This window comes from Ursus maritimus, unplaced genomic scaffold (genome assembly GCF_017311325.1).
Source record: "Ursus maritimus isolate PB19 unplaced genomic scaffold, ASM1731132v1 scaffold_16, whole genome shotgun sequence".
NCBI classification, from domain to species: domain Eukaryota; kingdom Metazoa; phylum Chordata; class Mammalia; order Carnivora; family Ursidae; genus Ursus; species Ursus maritimus.
Genome location: NW_024424008.1, coordinates 50,160,778 through 50,173,144, shown reverse-complemented (window position 1 = coordinate 50,173,144; position 12,367 = coordinate 50,160,778). Strand labels below are relative to the sequence as shown.

The 12,367-nt window shown below is 60.2% G+C and overlaps 1 protein-coding gene across 1 annotated transcript in view; it reads left to right on the top strand.

Moving 5' to 3' along the window:
* CEP164 (centrosomal protein 164) overlaps window positions 1–11,941 on the top strand; it is a 61,169-nt gene extending 49,228 nt beyond the window's left edge. Inside the window, exons 16-33 of the mRNA XM_008690027.2 lie at window positions 450–581; window positions 663–879; window positions 1,851–1,928; window positions 2,158–2,289; window positions 2,651–2,773; window positions 3,818–3,961; window positions 4,390–4,473; window positions 4,614–4,682; window positions 5,033–5,214; window positions 5,353–5,479; window positions 5,752–5,819; window positions 6,264–6,471; window positions 7,290–7,397; window positions 7,955–8,066; window positions 8,497–8,844; window positions 9,539–9,605; window positions 10,443–10,571; window positions 10,751–11,941. Of these exons, the coding sequence (XP_008688249.2) occupies window positions 450–581; window positions 663–879; window positions 1,851–1,928; window positions 2,158–2,289; window positions 2,651–2,773; window positions 3,818–3,961; window positions 4,390–4,473; window positions 4,614–4,682; window positions 5,033–5,214; window positions 5,353–5,479; window positions 5,752–5,819; window positions 6,264–6,471; window positions 7,290–7,397; window positions 7,955–8,066; window positions 8,497–8,844; window positions 9,539–9,605; window positions 10,443–10,571; window positions 10,751–10,847 (2,425 nt within the window). The 3' untranslated portion in view covers window positions 10,848–11,941. The remainder of the gene's footprint in view (window positions 1–449; window positions 582–662; window positions 880–1,850; window positions 1,929–2,157; window positions 2,290–2,650; window positions 2,774–3,817; window positions 3,962–4,389; window positions 4,474–4,613; window positions 4,683–5,032; window positions 5,215–5,352; window positions 5,480–5,751; window positions 5,820–6,263; window positions 6,472–7,289; window positions 7,398–7,954; window positions 8,067–8,496; window positions 8,845–9,538; window positions 9,606–10,442; window positions 10,572–10,750) is intronic.
* The last annotated feature ends 426 nt before the right edge of the window (window positions 11,942–12,367 follow it).

Sequence of the window (12,367 nt, the reverse complement as noted above, 5' to 3'; positions counted from 1 at the left end):
AAAATAGGGAATTCTAGGGGGAGGCCCCAGCACGAACAAGGGCTAAGAGGCGAGGAGGAGTGCGGTGGGGTTGAGAGGCGGTGGCTCCTCTGATGGGGTTGGAACAGTTGATCAGGTCGTGAGTGAGAGGATGTGGCACCACGGCCGGGCCGGGTCAGACTGTATCTGTCCTGGAGGGAATGCCGTGCCCAGGTGTGCCTGTAGGCAGAAGGCAGCCTGTGGCAGAAATGCTGTCGTGGGATCAAGCAGCCTGTCATCCTCTTGCTGCGGCAAAGAGCAGGGAGCGCTCATGGCCCCCTCTTACCCTGGAGGGTATTATAGGGAGGCAGCAGGACCCAGATTTGGGAAACTTCACAGGAAAGCTACGGGCTTTTGGAGGTCGAGAGTTGGGTTCACGACAAATGGAAGAGTGGTTCCTCCAGCAAATTTGCCTGTCTTTTCCGTCCCAGTTCCCTGAAGGAACAGCTGCGGAAGGCCACAGAGGAGGAGGAGACTCAGATGAGAGAGGAGGAGAGCCGGAGGCTGGCCCAGCTCCGGGCCCAGGTGCAGTCCAGCGCGGAAGCAGACGAGGGCCGCATCAGGTGAGCGCACCGTGAGCCGGCCCCCCGGCGCTGCCCCCTGAGTGCACGGGCCCAGCCCATTCCGTCTGTCTGTCCGCTCAGGGCCGAGCAGGAGGCCTCCCTGCAGAGGCTGAGAGAAGAGTTGGAGTCTCTCCAGAGGGCCGAGAGGGCCAGCTTGGAGCAGCGGAGCAGACAGACGCTGGAGCAGCTCAGGGAAGAGTTGGAGGCCTCGGAGAAGAGAGAGCAGGCTGCCCTGAATGCCGGGAAGGAGGCGGCTTTGCAGCAGCTCAGGGAGCAGCTGGACAGAGAGAGGAAAGAAGTGAGCCAGTGAGCCAGCAGCGTGGAGCCTCCCGTCCGACAGCCTCCCGTGCCCCTGGGCTGCCTGGGGAGGGGCTGGGAGCCAGGCTGGGCGTGCGGCGTGGGGGCCGGGCACAGAGGAGGTGTCTGCGCAGCTGGCACGGGGGATGGTAGCCAGTAGGTGGGCCGACTGTCTGGGCCCGCCATCGCGCGTGGGCCCGGCTGTCTCAGGGCGGGTGCTGGTCCGGTCCGCGTGGCACAGTGGAGGGAACGGCAGGTGCCCGGGGGCTCTGTCCAGGGCCGGCACTAGCTGGGTGCTGTCCGTGGCAGTGAGGAGGTTGGAGGGGAGATGGCGTATGGATTTGGGAAGATTTTGTGACTGAAAGAACTTAGACCAGACCAGAAGTCCTGAGAAAAAGGGGCCCTGTCCCCATTCCTGTCCCGGAGGGGCAGCTGCGATGACCTGTCCTCTCTCTCCTGCTGTGGAGAGATTGCACAGAGGAGGGTTTTCTCCTTTGCCTTTACTCCCTGTGCCTCCAGTGCTGCCTGTCTCCTGATGGTCTGTCTCCAGCTAAGAGTAGGAAGTAAGGAACAGTCAGGCCACAAGAAGGTGAAGCTGAGCTTCAGCCCTTGGATAAGGAGAGACTACAGGAGGTGGGGGAGGGCATCCCTGCCTACCTGCTCAGGCAGACCTCCTCCCCCTCCTAGCCTCGGGCCCCATTCGTAGGCGTGAGCACGACCTACGACCTACGTACCTGGGGCCTAGCCAGGGGCAGGGGGATGGGAGCAGTGACCTGAGGCTTACTGGCCTTCATTTCCTGTTCATTTGCTAGTTGCAGCCTTTAGGGACGGAGTTATTTGGGGAAACAAAGCTGTGGTTCCCCTTGGCTCTTTAGTTGGAAGGGATCATGCATGGTCTTCCTTCCTCTGGGGTCAGTGCCCGGCCAGCCTTCCCTGCCCTGCGTCCCTCACAGACCCCTTGTCACTCCCCAGGCCACGGCAGCACTAGAGAGGGAGCACAGGGCCGAGCTGGAGCGGCTCTCTTCCTCGCTGGAGGCCAAGCACAGAGAGGTAAGATGCAGTGGCCCCGGGCTGCCAGGCAGAGCATCCTCCTGGTCCGTCAGCGAGAGCCCCGAGGCGCCGCCGCTGGTGGGCGGAACTCGACCCTGTGCCTGCCAATGGGGCGGGAGCCTCCCTCCCCCGAAGCCCCCTGGGGAGGGTGCTGGGCCCCTGGCAGGCCCGTCCCTGAGGTTGCTCTGCAGCGCTGAGTGTCACCTCCCCTGTGCTGGGGCCTCCTCAGGTTGTCCGCAGCCTCCGGAAGAAGACAGAGGAAGCTCAGCAGAAAGAGGCGGCCCAGCTGCAGGAGAACCTCGGTCGGGCGGAGCAGAGGGCTCAGCAGAGGGTTCATCAGGTGCTCGAGTATGAGCAAGAGGTAAATGCCGGTGGGCTCCTTCGCCCTCATGTATACCTGTCCTGGGTGCTCCGTCCCAGCCCAGGGGCCCCTGCTTTGCTTGGGATGGCTCAGCTGGGGCTAGAACTTCTGGTTGCATTTTCCTGTCTCTGTTCTCTTGAGGCCAGGTGCTTCTCCACCCCTGGGCCCCCGGATGTGAGTGGGGAGGGTGCGCTGGGGTGTGGCGCGTGCACGTCCCGGGTCACACACGTGTGACAGGTGCGGGGCGCTGGGAGGCGTGCGGGGGTTGCATGCACAGTGTACCGCACCTCCAAGAGCCTCAGTCCCCGCGTGCTGGTCCACTCTCGGCCTGCGTGTCCCATCACCGCTGCCCACCCTGCAGCTCAGTGGCCTCCTGCGAGAGAAGCGCCAGGAGGTGGAAAGGGAGCACGAGAGGAAGATGGACAGGATGAAGGAGGAGCACCAGCGAGTGGTGGCTGAAGCCAGAGAGCAGTACGAAGCCGAGGTGACTTGCGCCTTCCCCCGTGCACACATTGGGCACGCACACGCGCGCACACACATGCACGCGCACACCATGCAGTCCGTGGCGGCTGCCTGGTGCCCTACGTGCCGGCCTGCCTGCCTCTTTACTCCGGCAGCAGAGGAGTGGGTCCCGCACAGCCGGCGGGCTGCCTTCCCTCCCCGAGTGGCAGTGGCTCACACACAGATACTGAGATCCTACCCCGTGTTAGCGCTGTTCTCAGCCCCTGAGATGTGTTGACTCATTTAGTCCCCCCAAAACCCCAAGGAGGTGCGGACTATCATGACCTCAGTTTGAAAATGAAACGAGACTCAGGAGCACAAGCACCTTTCCCAAGGGGCTCCAGGCTAGTAAGTCGAGGAGCTGAGATTCAAGCCCCAACTGGCTCCAAAGCCTTTAACTTGAACCAGTCTGACACCATGCCATCAGGGTTAACCAGAACTCCAGGACACTGTAGACTGGCAGGAGCCACACCCTACCTCCATTTGATCTGCCCATGTTCAGCCTTCCCCCATAGGTGAGAATGGGGGTGAACAGGGGTGGCGGTGGGGCCTGACTTTAGTTCATAGCTGGGCCTCTGCCCAGGATTTCTACGCTACTGTTCCAGTAACTGGAGCCCGTATCCCAGCCTGTCTGTAGGGTCTTTCCTGTGATACAATGTAGTTGGTTCCCTTCCCAAACTGATTCTGACATTGCTGAAGAGCGGTGATAATTTATTAATGACTTCTCTTCCCCCGAGGAAGGAAGCTATCTGCACACAGTGGACAGGCAGATTTCTACCGGGGGTGTGGGGGGGGAGTTCTCATGGCATCTGACCAGTGCCTCCTTCAGCAGCAGAGAGGGGTGGAGGCTTTCTTGGGGGGAGGCCCTGGCGCTCCCCCATGCTCGTTCTCTTCTTGAAGAGCTGGCCCGAGGGAGGTGCTAGGGTCCCTGACCTCACGGACCTGAGGCTGCAGGAGTGAGGGGCTGCGGCTTTAGGGGTGTGAGGGCTGCTGCAGTTTCTCACCAGCAGCCATCCCTTCTGGGCAGGAGAGGAAGCAGCGGGCCGAACTCCTGGGCCACCTGACTGGGGAGCTGGAGCGCCTGCGCAGGTCACACGAGCGAGAATTGGAGTCCATGAGGCAGATGCAGGACAGGCAGCTTGAGGACTTGCGGCGTCGGCACTGGGAGCAGGTGGGGGCTCCGGGCAGTCACAGGGGACCAGGGTGGGTGAGCCCCCTCTGACACCTGCATGCAGGAGAAGTGCTGGGGGCAGGCAGCTGTGGCAGCCGCAGATCCGAGCCTTGAGGCGTGGGGTTCTCTCTCGGGCCATCCACAAGCTAGGGCATGTGTGTTCCTTTGTTTTCTGGGCCAGAGACCATCCCTGGGATTAGAGGAGGTCAGCCGCCCCTAGGCCTCTGGGGTTGGCCCCTTTGTCTCTCCTTACCGCCATTGAGAAGACACAATGTGGTGTGTTCCCGGGGGTCTGCAAGGGCAAGTGGGATGAGGCTGAGCCTAGCTCAGAGGGCGTGCTATGGAAGCAGGAGTCCGGAGCTCCCTCCTGCCCCCTCAGCTCATGCCTTGCACTCTTTCAACACATCTTTCACTCTATTTGTGCACAGGAAAGGAGACTCCAAGATTTAGAGGAGGAACTTGAAACCAGAACCAAAGATGTCAAGGCCAAATTGGCTGAACTGGACCTCCAGGTGGGAGAGTGGGAGTTGATCTCCAGGGGCCCTTGACCTTGGAGTTGTAGCTCCCCTAGGAGAGCTTGGGGCCTCCTGTCCCTGAGCCCCGGGGCACCTGGAGCTGGCCAGAGGGCCCCATTTCTTTCTCTCTGCTGCAGGAGGAGACGGCCCAAAAGGAGAAGCAGCAGCTCCTTGATGTGCAGAGGCAGGTGGCGCTGGAGAGCGAGGTTTGGCTGGCTCCCTTGTCCTCCCTCGCCTCTGCCCCGTTCCCTTTACCTGCCCTCCCTCTCTCCCCGCAGCATCCCACCTTTTGCTCACCCGCTCTGTCCAGGGCTTTAGGGTTCCAGCCGCTGTCTGCAGGATGCCACAGTTAGCACGGCCCGTCTGGATGGAGCCCCGCTCGGGATCCCCAGGGGGTGGGGCGGTGGAGGGCAGCAGAGCCCGCATGCTTCCTGTCCCGGGCACAGTGACTTCAGGGTGGTGGAGGTCCCCCCTCGCCCCCATGCTCCTCAGGCGTCCCTGTGCTGCTGCCACCTGCCTGTGTCCCGCATGTCTCCAGGTGTTTCTGTCTTTTCAGGAAGTCACAGCCAGCCAGCAGCACTTGGAGGAGGCAAAGAAGGAGCACACGCACCTGTTGGAGTCAACCCGACAGCTGCGAAGACTCCTTGACGAGCTTCGGGCACGCAAGGTGGAGCTGAAGTCCCAGGTGCAAGCGCTGCAGGCCCAGAGCCGGAGGCTGGGGGGTGTCAGGTTCTACTGGTCATGCCCCGGTCCTGCCGCAGGGCCTTGGACGGAAGTGAAGGGATGGAGGGGTTCCTGCTGTCTCCCTAAGATCAGGGCTTGAAGCCCGCCCCACTTCATCCTGTGACCCTGCCTCCCCCTCCCACCCCCCCACAGCGACCTGGAGGCTGAAGCTCAGAGGAAGCAGGACACACTGAAAGAGCTGGCAGCTCAGGAGAGTAACGCGTCCCCACATTTTGAGCCAGATCTCCACATTGAGGACCTGAGGAAATCCCTTGGGACAGTGAGTTTCTCTGTGCCTTGGAAGGGACAGGGCGGTGGGACTAGGGCACGGGTGCCGGAGGGGTCCTGGCTTTGGTTATATACGACTGTAGCCTCCTGTCCTTAATAGTCCCAGTTTTCCATCTCCATCAGTCAAATGGTATTTAAAGTGAAGAGTGCCCTGTAGCCCCCAGAGCCATTTCTGTGTTTAGGCCCCTGGGAGGGGCTTTGGGAGTCCCTTGAGCCGGCAGCATATCTGATATTCAGTGGGCCTTTTCTACTGTGTGTCCTTAGAACCAGACCAAAGAGGTATCCTCTTCTCTCCCCCAGAGCAAGGAGGAGACCGACTTGTCCTTGGACAGGTGAGTTCTGATAGCTTTAGTTTGGGTCCAGGATTCTGTGAAGGGACGAGTGCCTGCTTCCCAGATCTGGGGTGAAACGAGTTGACTGTGATTGCCGGTGGGGCTTGGTTCAGGGATGAGGACCGGAGGGACTGAGGGAGTTTCTTTGGCAAGCCAGGAAGGTGCCCACTGTGACAGCATGCCGGGATCTGCTGTCCTCTGGTTGAGGACCAGGCTGATGGGAGTGTCTGGCCATCCATCCGGAGGCCCCAGGCCCAGTCCCTTTAGAGGCAGGGTGGGCGGACACAGCCCCATGCTACACATGATAGTGCGAATACTAGCGTGTTCACACCCTGCCCAGCCTCGTAGTCTGTGCTCAGGCTGGGCGTCTGTCAGGGAAGTACTCAGGTGACGTAGAGTGTGTGTGTCTTCCCTTTCCAACCCCTCCGCCCTGCCCTCCCACAGCGTCCGGCACTACCTCTCTGCTGAGGGCATGGCTCTACGCAGTGCCAAGGAGTTCCTGGTGCGGCAGACCCGCTCCATGCGGAGGCGGCAGACGGCTCTGAAGGCCGCCCAGCAGCACTGGCGCCAGGAGCTGGCCAGCGCTCAGGAGGCCGCCAAAGATCCCCCGGACACCAAGGCCCTGGAAGATGTGCGCAAGGACCTGGAGGAGGTCAGGAGCCTTGAGGAGAGCCTTCCGGTCCTGCGGGGGTCCGGGGGGCAGGTGCTGGGGGGAGAGAGGGCAGCCATCACCTCTGGTAGTTCGGGGTTCCCCACAGCGTGGTCGGGGACCTCTGGACAGGTGCTGCAGGTTATTGGTCTCCGTGAGGCTGAAAGCACCCGACATTTACGTGTCACTGCACATGTGCACAGTGCTTTCTCCAGCACTCAGTAACCCTAGGTGACGTGCGAGGCAGTGGTGGTACTTGTACTTTCCACTTAGAAAGTGAGAGTAAGGTTTTTAAAATTGCACATCTGGTGCTTTGCTGGCCCATTCCGTCACACTCAAGACATGGTTGGGAAGTGAATCTTTGGAGCATGCGGGGCGTAAGGGTGAATGTCTTGTCTGACAGCCTAATTTCCAGGGAAACGGCGGAGACTTCATGGTGCCCTCTGAGGGTTTTGGCAGCAGCTCAGGCCTCTTCCCGTAGAATTCTGTTGGTGCTCGAAGCTGGTGCGGGGCAGGCTTCCCGGGGCGTCTGCGTGCTGCCCTCAGGCCCTCAGTGCTCTGCTGAATGCCGAGAGGGCGGGTGGTGGGGGCAGGGGACAGTAATAACCCTGGGGTAACAGTAAGCCTTTGAGAATGTGGTAGGTGCGGGCCCAGGGCTCAGCAGGTAACATACTCTACCTCATTTAATCCTCATGACCCTAGAAAACTAGTATTTCTCTTCTTGAGAGGACAATCCAGACTGAGAACTAGTTTGTCCAGGATCACCAGCCAGCGGTGCGCTGAGCCCCCGTGTCTGTCCTCCCCTTTCTCTCCTACGGCAGGAGACCAGGCACCTGGATGAGATGAAGTCGGCCATGCAGAAGGGCCACGACCTGCTGAAGAAGAAGGAGGAAAAGCTGAATCAGCTGGAGTCCTCTCTTCGGGAAGAGGTGCTGCTTGGTGGCCACAGCCTCCCGCTTCCGTTCCTGGGCTGCAGTGGGTTCTTTGGTCTCATGGTGGGGGGAGCTGGGCCCCTGAGGCTCCTGGGCCGGTGACATGGCAGTGGCTTTGAGGTGGCTGAATACATCTGTGTCGAGTGGTCTGGAGCAGACCCGGAGCCTCGTGCTGCAGAGGCACTGGCCCCCGCCCGGCCCCTGCTGGGGTTCCTGAGGAGAGCTGGGTCCCGGGGGTTGGGAATGGACAGACCTAGGCTTCCCTCCCTTCCCTGCGGCCTCCACTTTCCCCTGGACCCAGGAGGTGTGGGTGTGGCAGGAGGGAAGCCTGGGTGGAGAGATCCTGCAGGGGAAGTTTGCTGTGGGGCAGGGGCTCTGGTCTTGGGGGCCTGCTGCCTATGTGTCGGGCTCCTGTGTCCTAGCCCCCACCTCCCTCCCTCCATGCGCAAGGCAGCATATATGGTGTCCCTCTCCCAGAACTTGGGGTCCCAGAGAGTCCGCGGGCACACCACACCGGGCAGGCGCCAGTACTCACTGCTGCTCGTACCCCTCAGGCTTCAGATGAGGACATTCTGAGACAAGCCCCCACTAAGAAGGTGGTGACGTTTGACCTCAGCGACACGGAAGACATGAGCAGTGCAAGCTCTGAATCCTCCCTGCCTCACCGTGAGTGGCAGTGTCGTCAGGGGGAAGACCGTGGTATCCATGGAGAGGGTGGGGGCCCTGGGAACCAGTGTCTGGAAGCAGGCACTCACTAAGGCTCGGGAGGGTTGACCCCATTGGGGTCAGCACACAGGGCAGAAAGGGTCAGGGGCCACCTGAATGTGCAGAGACCTCTGGTGCCTTCTGAAAGGTGTTCTCCCTCTGCCACTCTGGTCTGCAACGGGGCAGAGGGCCGTCTCCTCTTCCTTCCTTGCTCGCTCTCTGGAGAGGCTTTCTCCCCTTGGCCAGCTTCCGGTCTGCACCATCTGGAACACAGAAGCCCTGCTGTCCCCGTACCCTCATCAGCCGAGGCGGGCTGTGGTCGGGCGGACCAGGAGGGCGCTGCCCTGCCTGGGGCCGTCCTGGGCCCTGAAGCTGAGTCCTTCCGTTTTAGTCAAGCTGACCGCAAGTGCCACCTTCCCCTACGAGTTCCACTACTTGAGCAGCTCCCTGCAGCGGATCAGCAGCCAGCTGAACGGTGTCCTCAGCATGCTGGGCAGTCTCAACCCGCAGCCGCCCCCACCCCTCTTCGCTTCCACACCGGCGCCCACCCTGCCCCGGAAACCCAGGAGCACCCCCATGCCTGTCTGCCCCTCCCTGGCCCGGGTCTCAGCCTGGCCGCCGGCGGTGCCCACATCCGCCCAGTGGGCCTGGGACCCGGGGCTGGGCCCCACGCTGTCCTCCTCCGTGGCTCAAACAGTGGACGACTTCCTGGTGGAGAAGTGGCACAAGTATTTTCCAAGTAAGCCTCCCTCCCTTCTTCCTCCTCTGCCGGCCCCTTGCCGCCCCCAGCTTTGGCCTGGCCCATCCCATTTTGGGAGGAAGACTTGCTGGGGGCCCTGCAGCCACAGGCTCTGTGGGTCACGACGGTTGACCTGGAGCTTGGGCTGACTGGAGCCTGTCTGATGGGAGCCAGCGCACAGCAGAACCTAAAAGGTCATCCCTGTCTTCACTGTAATAGCTGCCATCTTGTGCCTTGTATGAGGGGCCAGGCCTGAGTCCTTCTACTAACCCTCTGAGGTAGTAGTACCCCACCTTACAGACGAGAAAAGGGATATGCTCCAGGGTACCCGGGGAGTAAATAACACACTGGGATTTGGCCCCCCATCTCTGTGACTTCAAGATTCTGTTATGAACCCCTTGGCCATACAGCTTTGCCCTGTTTCTGGGCGTGGGGGCCTCACCTGGTCTCTTAGTCCTGCTGAAGAATGTGAAAAGCCATAAAAACAGTTATTTTGGGGAAAAAGTTACATATCTGTTCCCTGCCTTAATCCAAATAGAAGAGTAGATTAAATTTTGCACTTCCCGTCTCTCACCTCCAACCACTGAACCTGGCCTGTTGTGTGTCTGCGGGAGGCAGGAGGTGAGCCGGGAGATGGCCTGCTTGGGCTGGCTTTCACGACCCATTTCTGGATGATTTCCTCCCACTTTTCCAGCTGGAGTCCCCTTCCTCAGCAGCGGCCCCGCCCCACTGGAGAACAGGCTGGGTTATGTGTCTGCCAGGTAAGCCTCGCTGTGGGCTCAGGGTGCAACCACACAGGCGTGCGGCACCTCCCAGGGGAGCAGGACTCTGATCCCCTTGCCCAGAGAGCCTGCACAGGTCCCCAGGCCACGAAGTTGCCTGCGTCTGAGGTGCCTCTCCACCATCAGAGAAAAGTCTAACGCACCGAGGTCCCAGCGGCCGCTGGTCTCACCTGGCCCAGCTCTGTGAGGAAGGTGCCCCGTAGCACTTGCAGGGAGAGATCCGCCTTGGCAGGACCCTGCTCCTTCCCTTGAGTGGGGCTTTTGTCTTTGCCGTTGAGCTCATTGTCTCTTTCATAGGCTCCCCTCTTCCCCCAGTCCTGCCGAGCAACATCTGGAGTGAGAGGGGCACCCTGTGGGAGAGACAGATTGGCAATTATTTAAACCTGTTAATTTCCCATTCATCTTCTTCCTTGCCAAATGTATCCCCTGCCCGCCCTCCACAGGCCCCCAGCCATAAGCACCCCACTTACCCTTTGGCCCACTCGGGAACTGACGCTGGGCAGGTATTGGAGTCAACAGAGGGGAAAGCTTTTGCTGATCAGATTGGCTGGGACGAGGCAGTTGTAGGAGCCGCGGGCACCACCTTGTCTTTGGGGAACTGATGCTCATCATTCCAGAAGGGCATTCTTGCCAGTAAAGGAAGCTTGGAGTTGCTAAAGCCACCCCGCGGAGGCCATGGCTGGTGTATGGGGTGTGTGGACAGGAGGAGGGAGAGGCGCTGGCGTGTGGCCGGTTGGCTGTGCCACACGTGCGTCCCCTTCCTCCAATACTCTCGCCTCCTCTCTCCCTCTCCTCACACCGGCCTCCACTTCCCAGCGAGCAGTTGCGCCTCCTGCAGCGGGCCCATTCCCACAGCTCCAGCCCTGAGGTGGGCAGCACAGACTTTCAGAGCTTGATTGATGCTAACAGAAGGTGGCTAGAACATTACAGAAATGACGCCAAGTTGTATCCTTTGGTCCCTGAGCCTTGGTCCCTATCATTGCTGGGGTGGCTGAGATGGGCTACAGAGCTTGTGTTTGTGCCCTGGGGGTGGGGAGAGAGGGTCCGAGGATGACCCGGGTTGGCCCTTCCCTGGACCTACGTAGCTGACTTGCCCGCAGAGTTTTCCTTTACCTCGCGGCCAGACATCTCTTGTCATCAGTGCCCAAGCCGGCAGCGACCTCAGGCCTGCTGCAGCTGGGCATCGATGAGAACAACAGACTGAGGGTGTTGCGCTACTGAGGCCCCGAGCCTGGCCTGCACCCAGCCCAAGTGCCTGAGGAGCTGCCTGCGCTCTAGTCCTTCTGGGAAAGCATTCTCCTGCCCTATTTGCTGCCTGCCCCTCTCAGAGGAACCCCGGGGGCCGGGGCTGGAAAGGATGGTACGACTGGAAACCGTAAGCTGCCCGGCTGAGACCACGTATCTCAGGCTGGAGTGTGGAATTCTGTGAGCTCCCGCCTGGACAAGGCAACACCGACGTGGGAGCGTCCGAGCCCGCGCCCCTGCGGGACGAGGAGGAGATATTAGGATTTGCCTTCCGAGGCCAAGGGGCCTGCAGGGCACACTGCGCTCGGGACTCCTGGGTTACGTGTGTATGGTCCTAATTTTCCAGAACGAAGCCCCCCAGCATGTCTGTACCCTGGCACCAGGCTCTAATACCTCAGCCTCAGAGAGACCCTTTTTCTTTGGAAGTCTCCTCCCAGACGTTCTGCTGCCTCTCCTCCCTCTGCTGGCTCTGTGCTTTCCTCAGGGCGCTCCCCTCCGGCTCCCCCCAATCCCCCCAGTTTGAGTCTCAGGTCGCAAGCACACAACTTTGAAGAAGCCAACAAGCCATAGGAAAAGTCTGGGATGGCTTTGGGTCTGCACCTGGGTTTTCTCTTTCTGGACCACCATGGGGAGAGTTGTGGGTTCTCGTTTCCACCTGCCTGGCAGCCCTCCTCCCAGCTCCCTGCAGTCCCCCTTCCCAGCAGAGGGCTCCTGGGGGCTGCTGCGATGTCGTCCGACACCTGTCCCATCGTTTAAATAAAACGTTCCCGTGGTTGTCTTGAAAGGTGTGGGGCTGCCCTTGCCTCTCCACTGCACAGACACCAAGCCTCTGCCAGCCAGCCTACCACTCATTTGTCAGGGACTAAGAAACTTTTTACTCCACCCCCCACACACAATTTTTAAGCATCAGTCTACCATAGAGACAGTCCATTTGGTTATTTGGTTTATCCCATGTGCTTTGGGGCTAGCGCGTGTGTTCCAGCCAACTCTGGTGACAAGCCTGTCAGATGTCAGCCTGGAGATGTGTTTCCTATATCAATTAAATCCCTGCAGGTCCATTTGCCACAAGGCGATCGTGTGAATGTGTCTCCTTCTCTTTGAAGGCCTTTGCCTCCTTCCTCTTAAAGGGAAAATGAACATTCACAGACCACCTCCTAGGTGTCTAATCTACTCCTGACAACAAGCCTGTATCTAGGTGTATGGATGAAAACCCAGAGGCTCGGAGACCCGGAAGGGCCTGAGGTCCTGAAGGAAGTAGCCCAGTTACCACCCAGCGCAGAGCCCCCAGCCCCATCTGTGCCCCCAGAGCCCCCTTCCCCTGCTGCGTGGAAGGCTCGGGAAGTGCTCCATCTCTTCCTCCCCCCACCCCCACTCTGCCACCTATCAGCTGAAGACTCATTGTGCCATCTCCCAGAGGCCATTTGGCATTGTTTTCTGCATGCACACAAATGAAAGTTAAGCCCCCCGAAGTGCTAAGCTGGCAAAGTTAGGCGGGT